Below are 24,666 nucleotides of genomic sequence, written 5' to 3' on the forward strand. Positions count from 1 at the left end.
AGGGATGGGTACCAGTATCGCACCGGTTCTGACCCTTGAAATAGTAATAACACAGTATCCTCAGCAAAGATGAATTAAACAAGTTTTATTTTAATGGAAGTTTACTTCAAGTCTTCAGATTTTTACTGTCTTTTATTTGATTACTTTAAAGTATATGATTACATTAGAGTAATTAAATAAAGACAGTTTTGATGGAGCTCCTGACCCAGCCCAAGCTCTCTATGAAGACGAGGAAAAACTCCCCTGGGGGGGCCAGATTGACGGGAAGAAACCTCGGGAAAGCCCATTCAAAGAGAGATCCCCTTTCCTGGGATGGCTGGGGGGGTTACAGGAATTCCAAAACACTGAAATTTAAAGTGGGCCAATTAAAAAAATTATTTCCTGAAAAAAAGCAAGGTAATTCATACATCACACATAAATGATAACGTCTGAATTGTGTGTGTTTGTGTGTGTGTGTGATATGCTTATCTCAGCCACGTGTGATGCTGTAGCTCCTCCAGCGTCGGCCGCGTCTCCGGGACTTTGGTTAAACACGCGTCCAAGAAATCCCGGCAGTCTGGAAAGAAAGGAAAGAGAAAAAACATGAAGATGATAGTTCCAGTGGTCCAAGCCATCAGTCAGTCTTGAAGTGTGACGTTTTCTTACTTTTGGACAGATGTCTTTTGAATTTCAGGCGCTTTTTGAGGAAGCTCGTGGTGTTAAAGTCTCCCGCATGAAGCGCTTCGTACAGAACCACTCCCATTTGCCATACCGTGGTGGGTCCACACCTGTAGCAACTGCGCCCGTACCACTCGGGAGGGGAGTAAATTTCTGTACCTAATAAACAGACACAATTGCAATTTCTTCTAAAACAAAAGGCGAAAATTGTGACATCTGTGAAGAGCAAGAGCAGAATATGTTACCATAGAAGACGCGGTACTGCGACTGCTCCTTAACAAAGCAGCTCAGTCCAAAGTCGATGATACGAACACGCGGTACATCTGAGCCGGTCTCAATTAGAATGTTCTCACTCTTGATGTCCCGGTGAAAGATGTGTTTATCCTCCAGGTGCTTCGCAGCATCAACCAGCTGCTTCAGAATGACCTGGAAATAGAGCAGGGCGATATGACCAAAAATATTTATCAAGATATACATTTGAAAAGTTGCGATAACGATATAACTGACGATATAATTGACACTAGACAAAATACTTTACAACTCCACAACTATTAGTGCAAAAAACCCCATCAATGTATTTTCACTTAAACAAGCAGCTGTTTTTTTATGTCCATTAAAGTTATATAAAAATGTAACAGTGCAAATTCCTTGCTGACAGTTTAACCAAAAGGCATTTCCAGTGGAAATTGGCCGACATATCCTCAGCATAACCATGTATAATATCCACAAAACTTAAAAAGAGGTTATACACACACAATACGGTAATATAATGTTGAGGTGCAGTACGTATCACTCCGCGAGGCGCCTGCCTACGATAGCCGTAATGCTCCGACAATCCATCGAGCGGTGCTGCTTTGTAGCTTAGCAAAGTCGCCGTGTACATAAAATCGTTTTGAGGTCAGTAAACACAACCAGAATTCATACATAAGTCACACGGGATTATAAGGGGCACTGTCGAGTTTCAGAAAAATCAAAGGATTGATTTTAAGTGTGCCGTATTTTCCAAACAACACGGTAATAACGACGCCCCGCTAGCATTCGCTCCCAAAAATTGTGCTTTGTTGTGTATCTGACGGACGAAAGCTAAACCAGTTCCACACCACTAAAGTTGCAGCATTTTTACAAACCAGTTCTGGTTCATCCGTTTCATTCAACGATCCACTTTCGCTCTTCTCATTGTGCGTCATCGTTTTGAGGTCAGTAAACACAACCAGAATTCATGCGGCGTCACCGCCATGTGCGTATGTAAACAAAGGCACTGCGCATGCGCGTTTTACCCATATTCTATCGCGATATTTCATTTTCCTATCGTTGCCCAAAATTACCCCGGTATTACCGTGAATGGTATGATATAGCCCAGCCCTACCTGGAAACGATGAAAAAGACAATAATCAATCAATGGGTTAATGTTTCTCTAACACTCTGTGCTTTGATTGAATGATGTACAGTCTAAGACTCTTCTAAAGCAAGTCAACTTGCCTTGGCCTTGTCCTCTGGCAAAAATCCTCCATTTTCTTCTATGTATTTATCCAGGTCCACAGCGGGGACAGGTCTCTCCATCACCAGGATCAGCTCTCTGCCAAAGTCAAACCACTCCAACAGAGACACTGGGGCTGATGTTTCCACTGATCCATCTGCTTCAGCTGCAAGCTTCAGCATGATGGCAACTTCCACTGACACATTCTTCCCGTTATCATCCTGAAATATTTCAACAAAGTGGATGATGAGGCACAGACGTTCCACAGGTGAACGCTGCATGCAATCCACTAATGTAAAAGCAATTCAAGTCTTGCATATTTACCTTCACTTTGCAGTACACTTTCCCCTTTGGGATGTGTTTGATGGCCACCTAAAAGACACAGGGCATTGATGAGCATTTCCTCAGTATGACATAATTAAAGGTGTAAAACAGCTTACGATATTATCCCTTATCTGCGTTACTGCCTGTCTTACTACCACCATCTGAACACTTACTGGTAAATGATCCTTTATGCGGTAGCCAGCAAACACTGCTCCACACCCTCCTTCTCCAAGCCGGTGCTCCTCCACGTATCTCGCTTGGAAGTCACCTAAACAGACAAACACAAATTGGGTTTTACTACAGCTGTCACACAAATTACTCTCTGCTGTACCCTAAATGTTCATTTTGCTCTTCACCTGAATATAAAAGCCAAGCTGCTTGCTACTTACGTTTCTGTTCAGCCACTGACTTTTTGGCAACAGTTTTGGTTTTGTCCTGGTCCACTTTCTTTTTCTTAGGTGGGTCCCTGGTGTCTCCCGCAGCTTTCCTTTTGCCAGCCTTTTTGTTTTTACTGCAGCTCTCTGAAATCTCTATGCTGCAGTCTGCAGATGTGGAAAACACCAAAAGCACGTCAGCTTATTAGATAATAGACACAAATATCTCCCAAACACTAATATCTTCAAACTAGCAACCAGATGTACACTTAATCTACCCCTCACTCAACTAATTAGCCTACCTTTACCAGTGTCCAACCAGGAAGATGCCTGCCCCTTGTCACCGCTCACATGGTCAAGAAGTTTACGCTTCTTTGCTGTGTTGGCTGTCCCCGCTTCATCTTGTTGGACCTTTCGCTTGACTCCCCTGACCACATGAGCATCTGAGCTGGTGGAAGGACCAGCCTGCTCAGTGACCCTCCTTCTTTTTATGGGGATCGTTTTTTCAGGACTGGCCTTTCTTTTAGCCATCCTGCTCTTACAATCTATAAACAACAACAACACATTAGTGAAAAAGAGCGCTCGACATCAGGACTAGAAGGATTTTGATGTCACTGAATTTTTAATTAGTATTGCTTACAATATAATAACAAGTTTATCCTTTTGATAAAAAACACACCAACACGAGTCCATCTACTAAGTCTAGATACTGATGACACTTGTTGCTCTGTTTTCACTGCTCAGTCCAAGAATAAACTTGTCACATTATTTTACCAAAAGACAAAGTGCCCCAGTAACCTTTCTTTGATTAGACATGTTGCACTTAGGTTAGTTTCAATCAAAACCAGGATTTAAATCCTCTAAAAATGAATCGTTTTATACACAGAGCCTCAACATTGTTAGAAATGTCGATTCTGTTATTTGGGGGATTTTTTTTTTTTTACTTACTTTGATCTCCTGGATCTTTCTTATCTGCCTCAGTCGTAACTTTTCTTGTTTCCTTTTTCATCTGAATTTTTTGAGAACTTTTAAAATAGAAAATGTCACCTTAATGAGTGAATAGTCCTTCAAATGTCTGGATGCTTGACTTTTCTAACTAAGCTGTATAAGTCAGTTCTGTAAGTGAGCTTTAAAAGTAAACTCCGGAGACTATGGCAACACAACATTAGAACCTTGCCTTTTAGTGACATCACTAAAAGGCAGTGTCCCAAGTAGTTTAAAGAAAAACACTCTGGCAGACAAAGCCATAATATTTCATATAATTCAGTAATTTCACATTAAACTTTCTTTCATTATCCTTTCATTATTTGTTTAACCCTTTAAGACCTACCATAGAACCAAGTTCGCCAGAGCTTACTTTATATTTTTACATGCTGTAGTGCCATTTTTGGGAGCATTTCAAGTTGCTATACATCAATACAACTGTTATAGCCCATATTTTAATAATATGTATGCATTAAGTCCATAGTAACTACATTAATTGCAAAAAAGTGCAACAAACTACAAAAAAAATTGAAAATCGTTTTTGGTTTTTTTTAAATATATTTCTACTTGGAGAAATTTAAGAGGCTTATCCCTCAAAACTTTAAATACAAAAAAGTTGCAAAAAATAGTTTACAACAACAGGAAATTTATTTTGAGTGTCTTCATAGTTTTATTTTTGAGATACACCAATTTTTACATACTGCAGGAATAACGAAAAACAATCCTATGATGCAAATTTGCAAAGAAAACAGCATGTGCATCAAAATAAACTATTTTAAGCAGTGCAATTCGAGTTCTAAGCATCCCAGAAACTATTCAGAAAAGCATAAAGTCAAACATGACTTATAAAAACACCAGTATAGGCTCTTAAGGCCTACAAGTAAAAAACTACATTTTCCGCGAAAATGACGTCACTTCCGGTTTCGGGCAGGAAATGGTGGACATGCGATCGTTCGCGCTGACGTCTGTTTCAATGTGGGAAGTGTTACGAACAGCTGATCGGATCGGCAAAGCGTGTTTCTGGAATATTATGTTTTTGTTCCCGCAAGCGCTTTTATGCAATTTTTGCAAAGCTATATGTGTAAGGAAACCATGACCTAGGACAAGCCGATGGCATAAGATTTAAGTACAACTCTGGTTTCATATGCAAAAAAAATTATTGCGCTAGCTTACGCGGTTCCCGGTTCTACAGGGATTTAAAAATAGTTACGCAAAACAGAGCGTGCCTGCTCCGACCGGCTTTAAAGGGTTAAACATGTAACAATCGAATTGCATCTTTCCATTGCCAGCCATCTCATTTTGTACAAATCCAGCCAACTCTTCCAAGTTTGTGTATTTTTTAAACCCTTACAAGAATTGAAATGTGTCCCAAATATCTGTATCCCATCAGAGGCAAGTTTCCTAAAGGAGAGGTAGTAGCTGCTCCACCATAGGACCAGTAGGACCTCCAGCACACAATGAACACTTAATTAACATTAACACATTTATTAAAACACAATTTTAAGCAATAACCCTTTTCTTTTAGTGTGTTTCAATTTGTTCCTACCGCGCCATTGGAACGGTGTACTATCCAGTAACAGCATCCAGCTGGCAGAAGCATACACCTGCAGCAAGGAGAATCTACCAGGCAGGATAGCGCAGCGGAGTCATCAGATGAAGTGGTTCATCCAGCAGGAACAGGATACCAAAAGGGGAGAGAAAAAACACAGAAAGCATAGTCATGACTAACTCAGTGTCACTAACAGCTCATCTAGCAGTCTTAACATCATAAGGATACAGGCTGGTCCATATAAAAAATATTAACAGAAAAAAGATGTACTTACCTGGATGATTGAGCATGTATCAAGACAATGAGTCATTTACTTTAGTAAAACTGTAATGCAACAAGCACAAAAAATGGGCTGTAAAAAAAAGAAAAAATATCTGAACAATAGCACCGACTTTTAAATAGCAATCAAGCCCAATAAACAGTTTCTTTTGTTAAAAGAGGGGCCTAATGTCCTCCACAGTTATGTGAGATGATAAAGCCATACAGAAAATGATTACTTCAAGATATAGCTGCTAAAAGTCGTTCTACTACCGAATTATGTGTATGTATCCTCTCTTGATTTATTTCCAAAGTTTACTCACTTGATTTGGATTACTGAATGGAACCTAATCATTTTATTAATCTATACACACAGAAATAGCCACACAAACTAAATTAGTTGGTCAAATTTTATTCAGACACTTGTTGAAATAATCACACAATGTAGTCCTTCTAATGACAGCAACATACTGTTGTTAGGAGGTGGTGGGATTGTCACATGCAGTGAGCTAGCATGATTTACTTAAAGCTGATGTGATTCCCAGATTGGATGAACTATTTGCATTTTCCTCATCATTATTTTTATTTTTGTTTTCTGATTGCTGATTGGTAGTGGTTGCCAGAATTATGCTTTCGCTTAAAATACAGTGTTAGCTACTAGTGCCTCAATTTCTTGGTTGTCTAAGAAATTCATCCTATCAGAGCCTTCAAAAACAAAAAATAAAAACAAAAAATATACTTTACAAAACATAATTCCAATTAAAATAGTTAGCTGGGTAAAATGCCACATGTTTTATGTCATGGTACAGTTAGTGCGATTCTTGATTCTTATGATAAAATGTAATTATATTTTAATCCCACAAATCTCTTTTTTCTTTTTATGAGAGCTCACACACTTAAAGGATATGCCAAAGTCACACATTTTACAACAGCAACCTCATTTTATAAATGCAATACACTAAAAAACAAGGGGAATAAAAGCAAAACATTAACGGTGTGTTCACACTGAACGCGATAGACGCGAACGAAAACGCCCCAAACGCCCCTAATTTGACGCGTGCACATTCGCACCTCAACGCGTGACCAAGAAAAATCCATCGCGCCTCAAAATTGCATATTTTGACGTGCGTGAACCGGAAATGTGGGAGGAAGTTGTGCCAGACCGGTATCTTTGTCAGCTGTCGAGCTAGCGTTTGAAGAGAGAGTCTCCCTTCTCTATTTACTGTGCAGAGCAGAGCAGCGGCGTTAAGGACGTCCTCGCCGTACCTGGGTCCATCAGGTCCTCCAGACGCGTGAGCAGTTTGGTGAGTTTCAACACTTGCTCCAGGAGCTGCGCCTGGATGACGGCCGATTTCAGCGATATCGCCGTCTTCCCCTCGCCCAGTTTGAGGACCTGCTGTCCCGCGTTGGTCCAAGAATCGCCCGCCTAGACACCGACTACAGGCGCTCAATCCCACCTGCAGAGCGCCTGTCCGTCTGCCTGAGGTTAGTAAAAGTGTTTAATACGGTAGTCCTTTATTGATACCTGTGCTAATATGCTAAACTATCGTTTATAGACTGCTAACATGGATGTGCTATGCCATCAATGAATGCCGTTGGTGTTTACTGATAGCAAACTGTGGTACGGAGACAACTGTTTATAATATTTCTAGTGATACTCGAAATGTCTCATCAAGTCCTGATTTAATTCAATTTATGCTGTTATCAGTGTTTGCAACGATAGCATGGCTGTGGTGCCATATGTATGCTCTCGGTGTTTGCTGATATCAAACTGGTATTAGGACCAATGTAGGTTAATCTTTGTAGTGATACTCACTCCTTTTTATTTAGACCTGGTTTAATTCTGGTATAGTTGAGTATTTGTATATAATCCCTGCAGCTGTCAGACTCTATAACAGGGGTCACCAGCCTTTATAAAAACAGAGTTAGATAAAACTGTGAACAGTTTGGTTCATCTTTAGTTAGATGGTTCTATCTTGATAAGCTATGTCTTCTCACAGATTCATTTTTCAAAAATATTAATGATTTAAGCAAGGAAAGGGCTACATGTCAGCATACAACTCTTTATTTCTATTAATGTCTTACTTCATTCCTACCTGATTGACATGTTTAGGAATTATGAGTGATTGGCTCACTGTAGTTGTAAAAGTTGCTACCAATCAAATTATGATATGTTAAAGTTAAAACAAAACACAACTGTTTAGTGTCATTTTTGTTGTAATTGATGTCTGGTTTGTTCTGTTCCCTAGTGATGGGTAGGGATGGGTACCAGTATCGCACCGGTTCTGACCCTTGAAATAGTAATAACACAGTATCCTCAGCAAAGATGAATTAAACAAGTTTTATTTTAATGGAAGTTTACTTCAAGTCTTCAGATTTTTACTGTCTTTTATTTGATTACTTTAAAGTATATGATTACATTAGAGTAATTAAATAAAGACAGTTTTGATGGAGCTCCTGACCCAGCCCAAGCTCTCTATGAAGACGAGGAAAAACTCCCCTGGGGGGGCCAGATTGACGGGAAGAAACCTCGGGAAAGCCCATTCAAAGAGAGATCCCCTTTCCTGGGATGGCTGGGGGGGTTACAGGAATTCCAAAACACTGAAATTTAAAGTGGGCCAATTAAAAAAATTATTTCCTGAAAAAAAGCAAGGTAATTCATACATCACACATAAATGATAACGTCTGAATTGTGTGTGTTTGTGTGTGTGTGTGATATGCTTATCTCAGCCACGTGTGATGCTGTAGCTCCTCCAGCGTCGGCCGCGTCTCCGGGACTTTGGTTAAACACGCGTCCAAGAAATCCCGGCAGTCTGGAAAGAAAGGAAAGAGAAAAAACATGAAGATGATAGTTCCAGTGGTCCAAGCCATCAGTCAGTCTTGAAGTGTGACGTTTTCTTACTTTTGGACAGATGTCTTTTGAATTTCAGGCGCTTTTTGAGGAAGCTCGTGGTGTTAAAGTCTCCCGCATGAAGCGCTTCGTACAGAACCACTCCCATTTGCCATACCGTGGTGGGTCCACACCTGTAGCAACTGCGCCCGTACCACTCGGGAGGGGAGTAAATTTCTGTACCTAATAAACAGACACAATTGCAATTTCTTCTAAAACAAAAGGCGAAAATTGTGACATCTGTGAAGAGCAAGAGCAGAATATGTTACCATAGAAGACGCGGTACTGCGACTGCTCCTTAACAAAGCAGCTCAGTCCAAAGTCGATGATACGAACACGCGGTACATCTGAGCCGGTCTCAATTAGAATGTTCTCACTCTTGATGTCCCGGTGAAAGATGTGTTTATCCTCCAGGTGCTTCGCAGCATCAACCAGCTGCTTCAGAATGACCTGGAAATAGAGCAGGGCGATATGACCAAAAATATTTATCAAGATATACATTTGAAAAGTTGCGATAACGATATAACTGACGATATAATTGACACTAGACAAAATACTTTACAACTCCACAACTATTAGTGCAAAAAACCCCATCAATGTATTTTCACTTAAACAAGCAGCTGTTTTTTTATGTCCATTAAAGTTATATAAAAATGTAACAGTGCAAATTCCTTGCTGACAGTTTAACCAAAAGGCATTTCCAGTGGAAATTGGCCGACATATCCTCAGCATAACCATGTATAATATCCACAAAACTTAAAAAGAGGTTATACACACACAATACGGTAATATAATGTTGAGGTGCAGTACGTATCACTCCGCGAGGCGCCTGCCTACGATAGCCGTAATGCTCCGACAATCCATCGAGCGGTGCTGCTTTGTAGCTTAGCAAAGTCGCCGTGTACATAAAATCGTTTTGAGGTCAGTAAACACAACCAGAATTCATACATAAGTCACACGGGATTATAAGGGGCACTGTCGAGTTTCAGAAAAATCAAAGGATTGATTTTAAGTGTGCCGTATTTTCCAAACAACACGGTAATAACGACGCCCCGCTAGCATTCGCTCCCAAAAATTGTGCTTTGTTGTGTATCTGACAGACGAAAGCTAAACCAGTTCCACACCACTAAAGTTGCAGCATTTTTACAAACCAGTTCTGGTTCATCCGTTTCATTCAACGATCCACTTTCGCTCTTCTCATTGTGCGTCATCGTTTTGAGGTCAGTAAACACAACCAGAATTCATGCGGCGTCACCGCCATGTGCGTATGTAAACAAAGGCACTGCGCATGCGCGTTTTACCCATATTCTATCGCGATATTTCATTTTCCTATCGTTGCCCAAAATTACCCCGGTATTACCGTGAATGGTATGATATAGCCCAGCCCTACCTGGAAACGATGAAAAAGACAATAATCAATCAATGGGTTAATGTTTCTCTAACACTCTGTGCTTTGATTGAATGATGTACAGTCTAAGACTCTTCTAAAGCAAGTCAACTTGCCTTGGCCTTGTCCTCTGGCAAAAATCCTCCATTTTCTTCTATATATTTATCCAGGTCCACAGCGGGGACAGGTCTCTCCATCACCAGGATCAGCTCTCTGCCAAAGTCAAACCACTCCAACAGAGACACTGGGGCTGATGTTTCCACTGATCCATCTGCTTCAGCTGCAAGCTTCAGCATGATGGCAACTTCCACTGACACATTCTTCCCGTTATCATCCTGAAATATTTCAACAAAGTGGATGATGAGGCACAGACGTTCCACAGGTGAACGCTGCATGCAATCCACTAATGTAAAAGCAATTCAAGTCTTGCATATTTACCTTCACTTTGCAGTACACTTTCCCCTTTGGGATGTGTTTGATGGCCACCTAAAAGACACAGGGCATTGATGAGCATTTCCTCAGTATGACATAATTAAAGGTGTAAAACAGCTTACGATATTATCCCTTATCTGCGTTACTGCCTGTCTTACTACCACCATCTGAACACTTACTGGTAAATGATCCTTTATGCGGTAGCCAGCAAACACTGCTCCACACCCTCCTTCTCCAAGCCGGTGCTCCTCCACGTATCTCGCTTGGAAGTCACCTAAACAGACAAACACAAATTGGGTTTTACTACAGCTGTCACACAAATTACTCTCTGCTGTACCCTAAATGTTCATTTTGCTCTTCACCTGAATATAAAAGCCAAGCTGCTTGCTACTTACGTTTCTGTTCAGCCACTGACTTTTTGGCAACAGTTTTGGTTTTGTCCTGGTCCACTTTCTTTTTCTTAGGTGGGTCCCTGGTGTCTCCCGCAGCTTTCCTTTTGCCAGCCTTTTTGTTTTTACTGCAGCTCTCTGAAATCTCTATGCTGCAGTCTGCAGATGTGGAAAACACCAAAAGCACGTCAGCTTATTAGATAATAGACACAAATATCTCCCAAACACTAATATCTTCAAACTAGCAACCAGATGTACACTTAATCTACCCCTCACTCAACTAATTAGCCTACCTTTACCAGTGTCCAACCAGGAAGATGCCTGCCCCTTGTCACCGCTCACATGGTCAAGAAGTTTACGCTTCTTTGCTGTGTTGGCTGTCCCCGCTTCATCTTGTTGGACCTTTCGCTTGACTCCCCTGACCACATGAGCATCTGAGCTGGTGGAAGGACCAGCCTGCTCAGTGACCCTCCTTCTTTTTATGGGGGTCGTTTTTTCAGGACTGGCCTTTCTTTTAGCCATCCTGCTCTTACAATCTATAAACAACAACAACACATTAGTGAAAAAGAGCGCTCGACATCAGGACTAGAAGGATTTTGATGTCACTGAATTTTTAATTAGTATTGCTTACAATATAATAACAAGTTTATCCTTTTGATAAAAAACACACCAACACGAGTCCATCTACTAAGTCTAGATACTGATGACACTTGTTGCTCTGTTTTCACTGCTCAGTCCAAGAATAAACTTGTCACATTATTTTACCAAAAGACAAAGTGCCCCAGTAACCTTTCTTTGATTAGACATGTTGCACTTAGGTTAGTTTCAATCAAAACCAGGATTTAAATCCTCTAAAAATGAATCGTTTTATACACAGAGCCTCAACATTGTTAGAAATGTCGATTCTGTTATTTGGGGGATTTTTTTTTTTTTACTTACTTTGATCTCCTGGATCTTTCTTATCTGCCTCAGTCGTAACTTTTCTTGTTTCCTTTTTCATCTGAATTTTTTGAGAACTTTTAAAATAGAAAATGTCACCTTAATGAGTGAATAGTCCTTCAAATGTCTGGATGCTTGACTTTTCTAACTAAGCTGTATAAGTCAGTTCTGTAAGTGAGCTTTAAAAGTAAACTCCGGAGACTATGGCAACACAACATTAGAACCTTGCCTTTTAGTGACATCACTAAAAGGCAGTGTCCCAAGTAGTTTAAAGAAAAACACTCTGGCAGACAAAGCCATAATATTTCATATAATTCAGTAATTTCACATTAAACTTTCTTTCATTATCCTTTCATTATTTGTTTAACCCTTTAAGACCTACCATAGAACCAAGTTCGCCAGAGCTTACTTTATATTTTTACATGCTGTAGTGCCATTTTTGGGAGCATTTCAAGTTGCTATACATCAATACAACTGTTATCAATCAATCAATCAATCAATCAATCAATCTTTATTTATAAAGCACTTTTCATACAAAAAAAAAATGTAGCACAAAGTGCTTTACATAGTTAAAAGCAGCCCACCCCACCCTCTAACTCACTCCCCGCACTCTCATTAACATATATGATGTGAATACACACATATCTTCCCCCCCCCACACACACACACACACACACGCGCACGCACACACACACACACACGCGCACACTTAAAGAGTAAAAATTGGGCTGGGCTCGCATGAGCCAAGTGAGGAAACATTATAACAGGGAGCCGTCTGCACCGGGAGCCGGTCACAGACCGCAGCCTCCTGTCATGGTCCTGGGTCGTGTGACCCAGCCCAGTCAACACACATATGTGGGGCCCAAATAGGGAGCAGCAGGGCTAATATTTGGGGCCCACTTGGGAAACCCAACTGGGGTCCAGCTAATTTTGTCCTCAGTTTCCATGGTGGCCCCAAATATGTTTTCCTAGATGGGTTTATGCTGGGTCCCAGATAAGCCCCAAATCAGGCCCAGTCAAAAAAAATATGTGGGGCCCAGATGGGTAGAAGCAGATCTGATATTTGGGGCCACCTAGGACCCAGCTAATTTTGTCCTCAGTTTCCATGGTGGCCCCAAATGTGTTTGCCCAGATGGATTATTGATGGGACCCGGATGGGCCCCAAATCAGGCCCAGCCAACAAATGAGTATGGGGCCCAGATGGGTAGAAGCGGGTCTGATGGTTGGGGCCCACTTGGGTTACCCACCTGGCACCCAGCTACTTTTGTCCTCAGTTTCCATGATGGCCCCAAATGTGTTTTCCCAGATGGGTTAATGATGGGTCCCAAATCAGCCCCAGACAATAAATGAGTATGGGGCCCAGATGGATAGAAGCAGGTCTGATACTTGGGGCCCACTTGGGTTACCAACCTGAGACCCAGCTATTTTTGTCCTCAGTTTCCATGGTGGCCCCAAGTGTGTTTGCCCAGATGGAATTTTGGATAATGTAAGTAAGCTATAATTTAAATCACCTGTACAACAAAGCCAGTTTATCTTTTTTATTAATACTGATTACTATGAAATTTTAAAACAGTATGCTTTTTTATATAATACATTTTTTGTTTGGAGAACATGTTGACAAAAATGTCCACAGTATACACAAAACAATAACAAATAAATGTTATACCGTTTAAAGGAAAAACAAATGCAGCAAACCACAGCTTCTCACTCATTCACCAATCCATTGGTCCTGAAAGAAATAAAATAAAATAAAAAATTAGTGCATTTTCACAAACAAAATCAGATTTGCGATAGTACTGAAGTTGTTTTGGAGGTTGTGCTGTTCAAGTTGTTTGACCTCCTACATTGAACTCTTTGAAGACCATGAGTATTCATGGAAACAGAAAAGCTATTTACAAAATGATTTACCAAGTAGGCACTCAAAAATTAAATTAATGTGAAACATTTTACCTTAAAACATTTAAGACAAATGTTTAAAAGATGTCTACATAGTTACAATGATAACTGGTGTTGTGGGCTGTCTCAGTGATTGGCACAGAGCTTAGAACAGGCAAGTGGTTAACCAGTTTTTTGCATGGTACAGCACCTCATAATGAACACAAAACAAAATAGTAAAATGTAACAAGGGCTACATCTACCAAGGAGAAAACAGATTCCACTTCTTGAGGTGTGTGCCAGGCGGGCGCCAATAATTTTCATGTAGGGCTGCCACGATTTGTCGACTAGTCACGATTACGTCGACTATCAAAATCGTCGACGACTGATTTAATAGTCGACGCGTCGTTTGAAGCTTTGTAAGATCACAAAAGACGCAGGAATAAGTGGCAGGATTTAAGAGTGTAATAACGGACTGAAACAGAAGATGGCAGCATTGCATGTACAAGGATGCCAGCTACCGTTAAACCCCGAAGAAGAAGAAGCAGCTGTGTCCCAGAATTCATAGCGCGGCCCAGCGCAGTTTCCAACAATGGCGGCAGCTAGTTAGTTTTAATGTTACTCTTATTATTCTTTCTGGGTCACAAAATAAACGTTTAACATATTTTCAGGCGAGAATGTAGCTGTGTAAACCTCAAATATCTGCTCAGTTTATCAGGACACCACATATTTTCGAAAGCGCTCCGACGTTTTCGGAGACATCTGTTACCCACTAGCTCGTTAGCGAGCCGGGGGCTAGGCTCACTAGCGCCGTGAGAACACCGGACTCCCCGCAAATCGTTTTCAAACCCACCGCCGTCTTTCGCTACTCAGGTTAAATATATATGAGTCACTTAGATAACTTAAAATGTTATTGTTTGGCTTTTTTTTTTTTAGTATTTTATTTGTTCCTGAGTAAATCAGTTTGTCTGAGATTAAAGTTATAGCTTTTACACAGCTGAATAAACGTCAAGCAGACAACTGATTATCAGAAGTGTGAGATGCTCCAGAATATACTCCGGTGTCCTGTTATATTTTAGATAGCAAGGAGTTTATTAAACTTCACCGAAACAATCTGCAAATTTAATTAAAATTGAATAAACTATCATCTTGTCTTTATTTTTAGTTAGCACAGACCATAAACACTTAAAGCTGTAAGCTAATGATAGTTATATAAGAGCAGATGCTGCTGGTGCAATAAGCTGTAGTTTTACGTCCAATGGATGATGATCTGATTAGTCGACTAATCGCAAAAATAATCGGTGACTAGTCGACTATCAAAATAATCGTTTGTGGCAGCCCTATTTTCATGTAAATCAAAAATAGGGCCATCAGATAAATCAGTGTGTTACTAATTACACTGGAAAAAATAGAGGCTGGCTCTGGAGTTCCTGGAGCTTATTCACATTCTGTGAGCAACCAAAAAACTGTTTAGTGAGAGACTTCTTCAAGTATGCTACAAGCCAGAAAGAAACGTGGTCATTCCTGCCAGCAGCCACCAACCTCCAGAACAACATGAGCTGATGGTTTCATCTCCACAATTTGTACAGTCTATCTAAACCACGTGTCAAAGTCAAGGCCTGCGGGCCACATCCGGCCCGGCATACATTTATATCCGGCCCGCAAGATCATTTTATATAGATGTACTATTATTGTTATGCATGGCCCGGCGATATGAGGCGCTAATAATATACAAACTACAGATCCCATAATGCACCGCTGAAGCCTCCTTGCTGACCGCTAGGCTAACTGGGAACATTCCCGCGTCAATCAAGTCAAACTTCTGTTATTGCGAAGCTAGCCGCTCACAATGGTGGAGAGAAAAGTTGTTTCTGAATGACTGCAGCTGTAGTGAGCATCCGTTATTCAAACATCAACAAAATATCTTACAACTAATGAACTTACCATATAGCACTTCAAAAACTTTAAGCCCTCGAAATTCCCGCTTTCCATGGCACCCAACGAAGTTATATTGCCTGGAAAGAGCATTGTCCATAATGAAGGCCATCATTCTTCTTGTGGCTTCATCAACAGTGCTCCCTCTGATCTCTGCCACAACAGCAACCTTAGGACACGCAAGGACAATAATTTTACTGACAGTAGTACCATCAGTCACACCTAAAAGAAAGCAAGCACAGCTACACAGTAATTAGGCTCTATAATATTGATGCTAATTGACTGAGAAAGAGTTAGGTGTCAAAGTCAAACACTGTCTGATGTGAATGCAAAGAGCTAAATGATTCACCAAAAGTAATTTCTTAAGTTTTGGGTTTGGCATGGCACAACTTATAACTAGGTAATGTTTGGAGAAGTTATTTTATTAACAAAAATAGCAACTTTTGTTCAGCTCTCCTCCCACTCCTTCATTGCACTGACCATGTTCGAACAAACAGCAACTTTCCTTGATCATAACTGCTAGCATGAAACACAGACTGATTGAGGCATTAATCATTGAATATTGTTATTACATCATTATTATTTACCACTTCTTTTAGGAAGACAGGGTCTGCCAGTTTTTGCTCCAGTGCTGCCACATCTGCTACTGTCTGGATGGGAAATACAGCACCCTCGGGTAATACTGCAGCAACTGGTCCATCACGTTGTGTAAGGAGAGACTGTAGCATTCGACTGTGGACCCTCTGAGTGTCCTTAATGTCTTCCAGGAGGGTTAGAACACGTACAAACATGCTCGTATTGGTGGCTTGTAGAAGTTGTCTTGGAACTGGTTGTGAAACCACAGATGAAGGAGTTGAGGGTTGTAGCGGCTGAACAAATGGATGAGTGATGTTCAGGAAGTGAGTTTCACTTGAATGTCTATTCTCCATTGCTGATGGTGGTGAGGTCTCTGGCTGTTCCGCAGTGTTGTCCCAATCCTCATCAGAGCTCGACGGGATCACTGGCCTTAAAACAAACAAACAAACAAAATACAACAAACATACACACACAAATAAATAATAATCCAAACACATAATTTAGGGTACTGGTTAGTCCTACAAACTAAAAACATTAATGTATATAATGGCATCAAAAAAAAGTCTAAAACAGATTTTTAAAAGTCAACAAATTATAAAGCGCTATTTTGAAATCATATCTTTTTTTTTTCTTTTTTTTTTTTTTTCTTTTTTTTCTAAATGACATCAGAAACAGCAGTATGCGACATTACGTGATGGCAGAGCTTCAGTTCATCCTTTGTCTTTTTTTTTTTTTTTTTTTTTTTTTTAAATAAATAGGACAGGGGGAATGAATGAGAGAAAGAGGGGGAGAGAAAGAAAGAAAACCAAAGGGGAGAAGAGACGGTGAGAAGGGGGGGGAAGAGAGAGAAAAAAAAAAAAGAACTCCTGGGTCACCTGTATGGAGAAAAAAAACAAACAAACAAAAAAAACAAACAGAGGAGACAGCAAACAACAAAGAGCAACATAATAATAGAGAAAACAAAGCACCATCACAATAAACTAGCTAGTCATAGATATCAATATTTACTAAATAATAAACGATATTGTGCAGCACGCAAGATAGACAGCGCACAGTGTGCTTTGAGGCAGCAGCAAAGAAAGCTTTAGTCCGCGTCTGTGAATACCCATGTGTGCATACCTGTGTGGATCAGCATGCTTGCATTCCAAAGGTTTCTCCATGTAATGATCTGCTAGGGAGTGTGGGGGGGCCACAGCCCCGTCCTCCAGGGTGTGAAGCGGGTATGGAGGAGATCAAAACTCCAGACATCCAGAGGCCCCCAGAACACAAGAGACCATGGAAGACCAACAGAGGGGCAGCCGCGCCACTGTTCCAGTAAGAGCTGAGGAGAGTCCCAGATGAGGGCTCGCCCAGCAGCCGCGGAGCAGAAGTCAGGGGGAGTTGCAGTGACGCGCCCGTGAGCTCCGCCGGCCCCCAGCTGTGCCTGAGTGACCGAGCCCCAGGCCGAGAGGCCGGGGGCACCCCACCTCCAAAGGGGCCCGAGCGATTTTGAAATCATATCTGAACCTGATGAGCAGCAAGGCAAGTGTCTGCTAAAGAAACTGTCAGGTTTTTTTTTTCTTATAATCTCAATAATTTTTTGCTTTTAAGGTGTTTTCAACACAATTACCTCCTTTTCCGCTTCCCTTTCCCAATCTGCTTCCAGAATCCAAATAAATTCCACCAAGGAAGGTTTCTAATGGGAAGCAGGAAATGCTGTCTAAAGGGCCAAACTTCCGTACATCTTGAGCTAGGTGTATTAAAGAATGTATATTATAACCAACAAAGTCAAGACCATAAATCAAAGCAAAATCTTTCACAAACTGCTTCAAAACATCCTCTGCATAATCACAGTCAGTTATCAATATACAAATCAGGACTTAGATGAATTCTTGTAGATACAGATAACAGTATAAAGTATCTATACATTTGGCTTGGTATATTATTCAGTAGAACTGGGCTTGTGTAAAGCAAAACTTGTCTCAATTCAGTTGCTTTCTACGTGCTAATTTCAATGAGAGACCTTGGTTTCCTTGCAAAACTTTAAGGAAGATATTGCCTGACAGAAACCATGAATGCTGAAATCAGTTAGAATTTGCGTAGACTGTCTGCATTTTCGGGGACTTTTTAACCAAAGATAAATAAGCTTGCGCATTACCCCCATATCCCACACCCAGCTCGTTCAAAGTGACACCCCAACCTGGTGCTCTTTGTTGGCCATAGCACAAAGTTTCATCAGTCCTTTAGTCAACAGAAATTTCATGATAACATAATCTTTAGCATGTTCATCGCAATCGTAGTGCTCTTCCTCAAGTGTTTTATTCTCAAAAGAATCAGAGTACAATATTAAGTCCTGATGATGCTCTGACTCATTTTACTGTGAAACGAAACTAAAATGTTCAACAACTTTCTGAGCTCTTTGTCCTCTGAGATTGCTCCATTGCTTTCTGAAAGACAGCTCACAGATTCTGAAGCTCCAGGTTTCATCACTCTCCAATCAAAATTCAAAATTAACTGAACCAGCAGCAAAAGAAGATCCAAACTACGCTTCACATTTGATAAATACTGTCATTAATTCCCTCTTCCTGTCTTGTTTCCACCACGATTGAAAAAAACAAACAAAAAAAAAAACAAAAAACATCATACTTCTTGCACATCTCTCTCGTAGTATACTTCAAGAAAAGTTTCCCCATCTGAAATATGTTTTCCACATTATTCCCTTGCTTATTATACATCAGTGTACAGTTGTGCTTAGCGCTGTTGTCAGTTGTTTTTTGTGCCAAATTGCAAAAAACTCACCTTGTTCACTAATAAAACCTCTAAAAAAAATTTCTGTAACTTTGCTCTGCTTTACTTCAGCAGCATCAGGTAATGTTCATATATTGATTCATGGTTTTCTTCAGTTTTTGTTCAACTGCAGAATATTTCTAAGGCTATCTGATTTAAAAAGCCACTCTAGGAAAATCTCCTTTTTTCTGTGTTTTATCCTCAGTTACTTTGGCATAAAGACATCTGCTGTGATGCTTACACCAGCCTTAAAAGCTGTTGTATTACAATAAAAGACCCTGACATCACTTTATAAAGTAACAATTCTAATTGTTACAAACTCAAAAAAAGATTCCTACAAGTATATTTCTGGCATGCATCAAATTTTAAATAGAAATGAATTTTGAAATATACACTGCTTCTTATGTCAAAGTCTGTAAAAAGAAAGAAAGAAAGAAATCACACATAACCCTTGCTACTATTCACTCCACTGTCCAACAGCAAAATCAAACCAATATACAGATATTAATAACATATTATTGTAATAGTGTGACTATGCAATTTATAAGTAGCCATAGTCATAATCAAAACAACAAACATCTCAAGTTTTGAGATAATTGCTAACCCTCCTGGCCAATAACCACACAAGCTGTCCATGCAGGAAGGCTGATAAAGGAGCATGCACAAAATTCAAACAAATTTAAGCCATAATGAAACAAATTAAAATAACAGCGCGCATGCACAAATAAGGCATCAGACAAACACTTAAAGATCACAGATCTTTAGGACCACATCCAAAGAGCAATTGCTTTTTTTTTTTTATAAATAAATAAATGTGTAGATTCTAGCCAAATATACATTACAAAAAGGAAAAAAGGAGGGCCACAGCAATCATAGTAAAAGGAGTTGGCACTGTGGCCCTAACAAGACCGACCAGTTCTGCTTAAATAATCAGTTTCCCTCATGTACAGAGCTTGCACAACAGTAAGAGGCAGATTCTTGAGTCAGTACAGTATTTCTGATGAAGTTCTCACTAAAACAACTACACATATAAAGTTGCATACTAAAGTGTGTATAAAAAAAAAACCCCAAACAAATCAAGAATACCTATATTTTCTTTTTTGCTTTTTCTGGAAAAATGAGAACAATGGCAAGAAAAATGATGATTATGTCTTCTACAGAAATAGAGTGCTCACTGATCTGCCTCTCTGACTGCTGTGCATGCTCCTGACACAGGGGCAAAAGCTGGGGACTAGTTGCTCATGACCATGGCCTACCCTCCTCACTTAGCCGTGAGGAATGAAGCTAATAAAGACAACACCAAAGCAATTTTGGTTGCTCTGATAGTGAAAATACCCTCCCATATTCCTCCTAAAAAACTAGAACTTTGTTAAATTGGTCTAATACAGTCCTTTATTAATACTAATCATAGAGAAAAACCAAGATAATGTTTAAGTACAACTTGATGTTAAGTACACGCAGTAATTAATTTTGGTGCTAGTTAAGCAGTATACAGGACACCAGAAAATGCTTTCAAACTGAAAATTGGCTAAATCCAACATTACCTAAAAATTTAAACTAGCTTAGCCTTGCCTGAGTGCTAGGAAAAAGTTCGCCAGCACTTGTGCCATACATTACTTTGCAGCATCATAACTTTGTAAACATTTCATTTATACTTAGGGATTCAAATTAAGTCAAAAAGTTCTTACCGTTAGTGCAGAAAATAAGTCCGTAGCTCAAAGATGAACTTAATCCAAAAATTGCCAGCTTAACTGTCAGCTTTGTCCAAGGGCGCGAAATGAAGAATGTTCCAGAATGGGGGGACGAGTTTGAGAAAACCTCGTGATATTTCATGAAATAACGCGAGATTTCGAAAAGCACTCCTACATGGAGTGAAATTTTTTTCCCACTCAAATGTAAAACCATTTGTTTTATTTTATTAAGCGTCTTACAATTTTAAGTCACATCTGTTCTTTGTGTTTCACTTATATTAATATATTTTATATGTATATTTTGTTATTAATTAAATATACATATGCTGCCTCTGGCATAATTTATTATCAGTTATTTCATCTTAATTCATGTTTATACTTACACATGACTAATAATTATACTTAACTAAGATCGTTAAACTCAGTTGCCTGTTCATGCAACTTCCCATATGTTACCCATATGGTGCCCATAGAACATAGCCCATCTGGGCTGGCTCAAGTGGGTCCTACTTGGCTAACCCAGGTGGGTCCCAGATTGGATGCCCATTGTAAGCCCATCCCCACTTGGAACCCCCATAGCCCATGTGGGGCCCACATACTGGTGTTTACTGGGAGTGTGTTATGCTTAACCTATTTTGATGTTTATTGTTTGCTTAGGTTCTTTAAGGTAGTCCAGTCCTTTTTGTAATTATGTTACCCTTGCATTACGTCTCCCTTGCCCTTCGTGTGGTTATGTCTGTGTGTCTTGTACTGTCAAGTTCATGCTGTCAGTTATGTCACCTCCCCCTGTACTACGTCTCCCCGGTTCATGTCTCATGTTTCCTGTTTTACTTTGAAGGCCTGCATTCACTGTCTGTGTATTCAGCTCACTCCTCCTGTCCTGTCGTTAAGTTCATGTATGTCAGCTGCGTTCCCATGTGTGGCCACTTCCCCTGATCATCCCTCATGTGTATTTAGTCTCTGTGTTTCTTACAGTCTGTGTCGCGTCGTCTGTGTTCCCACCCTCCGTGTTTCCATGCCTGGTCTGTTGTCTTCCAAGCCATTGCCATTTGTTTGGAAGTTGTGTTTTGATCGTGTCCTGTGGATTTTTGAAATTTGGCCATCAATTTCTGGAGCAAAGACTACTCACATTGTTGGAACTTTTGGTACAACCCTGTCTGGATTACGACTTTGATACAGGATATTGGACTGGACTAACTGAGTTAACGAGGTAATTGCAGGCTAGCCAACGCGTTACCAGGCTAACAGCTGACTGAGGAATCAGCTGACTGAACCTGCTACCAGGGTAACCAGATAAAATGGGGCCGAAGAGGACACCGACAGCTGAGGAAGTCGAGGACATTAAAACCCATACGGTAAAAAAATATATTTTAAAATACATTTTGAAATATATTTCAAAATATACAAAAAATGGCCAAAAAATATATGTGCTAAAATACATTTTAAAATATATTTATATATTTAAAATGTATTTTAGCACATATTTTTTGGCCATTTTTTGTATATTTTGAAATATATTAATAAAATATATTTCAAAATACAATTTAAATTTATTTAAAATCATTCAAAAAAATATAAATTTAACCCTTCATATATTTCTAAGAAAACACATTCACATGTAACATCTGAAAGAAATCTTTATTTGATGTTTAAAACATACATATAGCATATCAATCAAGCAAGGAATATTCATTTTATAAGTTTATTCTCATTACATACTTAAACATTCTAAAAGAAACACACACATATACATATATGTGTGTGTGTGTGTGTGTGTATGTATATATATACACACGCACACACGCACACGCACACACACACACGCACACGCGCGCGCGCGCGCGCGCATGTGTGTGTGATTGTATGAACATAAGTCAGCATACTTAAAATGTAATTTCTTTTCCTTTTCCAGCAGTCTCAGTTCCCCCAGCTTTCACGGCAATCCTCAAAGCCCTTCTGGACACGCTGGGAAACCCCTTCCTTACCGCCACTGTAACAAACAAAAGTCACAGTTCTATTACTTTTATCAGAGTTAAAATAAAAATGTGATTTATGTTAGCTGGCTTCATTTAGCAAACAGATATTTCTGTTTATATAGATACAGATATTAATACAGATATATTTTACGCATAATTTTACCTCTTTTTTTTCCTAGATGGGAAGTCTATCCAATTCACATTACAGTAATGCTAACACCCCTTTTGGTCGTCTCTCCTTACCTTCCAGCATTCATAAATCTGTTGACCTTCTTTGTCTGAGACCAACCACTACAATGCATCATCACCTATTTGTATTGGTAACTTACTTTACAACCTATTTTAATGGTTGCAAAGTAAGTTATTTGTGCTGTATGCAATTTTAGATACACAGAAAGTCTTCACTTACTATATATGGCTGTCATAGTGTCCTTATCAAGGGCAGTTCTTCACTCTGCGCCGATGTCCGTTTTGCTCTGTCCTCCTATAAAAAGCATGAACATTTGAGTGTTTGACTAGTTTTAGATTTCCAAAAATTTGATATTTGTACAACTAAACATTTGAACTACAATATATGCTATTGAGCGATACTTTTATGGGTAATTTTTGGTAAAGAAACTGGTGACAGAGTTGTAGGCTTTTTAAAGTACTATTAGCTAACCATTTGAACTGACTTTCAAAGCTGATTACCTTTTAAATTGCTGTGGATCAAAACCTCCAGTGGGAAGGCGGCCATTAGAAGAACACGCACCATTGAACCTGAAAATAACAAAAACAAACAAAAAACAGAACAATATATAAGAGTCCGGTAGGGTAATAAATCTCTTCTGAAGCAATATAGTTCATTTTGGGTGAAAAACAAAACATTCCTCTAAAATATATATACTGACATCAGCAATCAACATCATGATTGTAATTATTTCCTTTTTAGTACATCTACTGCTGTTTGCATGTGTCAAGCACTACGACTGTATCTATGCATATGCAATGTCTAAGCAGTAGTATTGGTCTGAATGACAACAAACATAACTAGTGTTTTGGAAAATCTGTTAGAAAACAGTTATTTCAATAATTATGATTAGCATGTGACACAGACACCGCATAAAAAAACTACAACAACAAATACTTACTTTAGGAGGATGGGGGAGGGCAGCATGAGGTTGAGACTTTGACATCTGTAAAAAAACAAATTCATGTATTACAAACAAGTCACTTAAAAATACATTAATGTGGCAGACTGTTCCCTGTTCAGATGCAGTGTATAAGTACAATCAGGGCTGTCACAACAATGGGGTGGGGCCAAGTGGCTGCAACCCTAGGTACAATGTGCAGGTATATATAATTACATATAATATATGTGAATAAAGCAAGAATCTGTTTAGGTTAGTCACTGTGCTGACTGATGCTTGCTAGGTTTATATGATTGCAAACTGCACAAAAACAACAACAGCAACAACATTAATGACAATGACAAACAAAATTACTTACATTTATGTAAATCTCACATTAGGAAGATCTGCATTCGATTTCATGGGCTGAAATAAATAGGCAGAAACATTACTGCTAAAAAAATAAAAAACAAAAACTCTAAAAAGCCTAAAAATGACTTAAAAAGCAAGGAAATGTGGAACATTGTAATTAGCGAACATTAATAAAGCATAACTGTTCTTTGTTTCTAACCTTGGTAAGTACTCTGTAGCCAGAAGGAGAGGTAGGATTTCTGTGAAAGCCAAATTAAATGTGAATAGGCTTTGATAGTTATTGAGAAGGCAGAATAATAAGAAAAGGCAAAAGTACGTCACAATATAATTAATTAAGTTACATATTTTGATTACCAAATTATGGAAGCGTGGAGCTGCCACCCAGGCAAAAGAAAAATAGAGCTGTATCACGTTATGACGTGAAATGTTTATTGTTCTAACATTATGCTTTTCATGTTTGTATAATATAATATCACGTTATTATAATATACATAATTGTCACGTTCGCACAATATTGTACGGACGTGATAATTATGTACATTTTTCGTACAATGTTGTTCAAACATGTTGTTCAAACATGATAGTATATTGTTAGAACGATAAACTTTTCACGTTATAACGTGATATACTTATATTTCTCTTTTGCCTGGGTGGCAGCTCTACGCTTCCGTTCCAAATACACGAGAATAAAGTAATATTATATGGG

General features: G+C 39.3%; 3 protein-coding genes and 1 long non-coding RNA gene across 4 annotated transcripts; all 4 read right to left on the bottom strand.

Moving 5' to 3' along the window:
- Positions 1-70: 70 nt before the first annotated feature.
- LOC147311852 (serine/threonine-protein kinase pim-1-like) lies at positions 71-7,808 on the bottom strand. Its single transcript, XM_086265493.1, has 11 exons — positions 5,640-7,808; positions 5,363-5,436; positions 3,781-3,857; positions 3,135-3,377; positions 2,848-3,000; positions 2,632-2,726; positions 2,459-2,506; positions 2,137-2,355; positions 903-1,083; positions 646-816; positions 71-556 (listed from the first exon to the last, which is right to left on the bottom strand). The coding sequence occupies exons 2-11, from the start codon at positions 5,368-5,370 to the stop codon at positions 465-467; spliced, it is 1,287 nt and encodes a 428-aa protein (XP_086121619.1). The 5' UTR covers positions 5,371-5,436; positions 5,640-7,808; the 3' UTR covers positions 71-464.
- A 142-nt stretch (positions 7,809-7,950) lies between these two features.
- On the bottom strand, positions 7,951-11,900 carry LOC147311853 (serine/threonine-protein kinase pim-1-like). The gene is made up of 9 exons (XM_086265494.1): positions 11,661-11,900; positions 11,015-11,257; positions 10,728-10,880; positions 10,512-10,606; positions 10,339-10,386; positions 10,017-10,235; positions 8,783-8,963; positions 8,526-8,696; positions 7,951-8,436 (listed from the first exon to the last, which is right to left on the bottom strand). Exons 1-9 carry the CDS (start codon positions 11,719-11,721, stop codon positions 8,345-8,347), a joined length of 1,263 nt encoding a protein of 420 aa, XP_086121620.1. The 5' UTR covers positions 11,722-11,900; the 3' UTR covers positions 7,951-8,344.
- A 2,798-nt stretch (positions 11,901-14,698) lies between these two features.
- LOC147311854 (uncharacterized) lies at positions 14,699-20,631 on the bottom strand. Its single transcript, XM_086265495.1, has 5 exons — positions 20,501-20,631; positions 17,656-17,775; positions 17,166-17,552; positions 16,058-16,475; positions 14,699-15,639 (listed from the first exon to the last, which is right to left on the bottom strand). The coding sequence occupies exons 3-5, from the start codon at positions 17,204-17,206 to the stop codon at positions 15,448-15,450; spliced, it is 651 nt and encodes a 216-aa protein (XP_086121621.1). The 5' UTR covers positions 17,207-17,552; positions 17,656-17,775; positions 20,501-20,631; the 3' UTR covers positions 14,699-15,447.
- Positions 20,632-22,154: 1,523 nt separating this feature from the next.
- Positions 22,155-24,666, bottom strand: LOC147311855 (uncharacterized). The gene is made up of 5 exons (XR_015125280.1): positions 23,968-24,666; positions 23,610-23,654; positions 23,170-23,238; positions 22,889-22,963; positions 22,155-22,493 (listed from the first exon to the last, which is right to left on the bottom strand). It is a non-coding gene; the product is annotated as an uncharacterized LOC147311855 (long non-coding RNA).

Source organism: Aulonocara sp. 'chitande type north' Nkhata Bay, linkage group LG16, assembly GCF_057382095.1.
Source record: "Aulonocara sp. 'chitande type north' Nkhata Bay isolate Kocher_YH1m ecotype deep benthic linkage group LG16, A_spYH_male_GT1.1, whole genome shotgun sequence".
Taxonomy (NCBI): domain Eukaryota; kingdom Metazoa; phylum Chordata; class Actinopteri; order Cichliformes; family Cichlidae; genus Aulonocara; species Aulonocara sp. 'chitande type north' Nkhata Bay.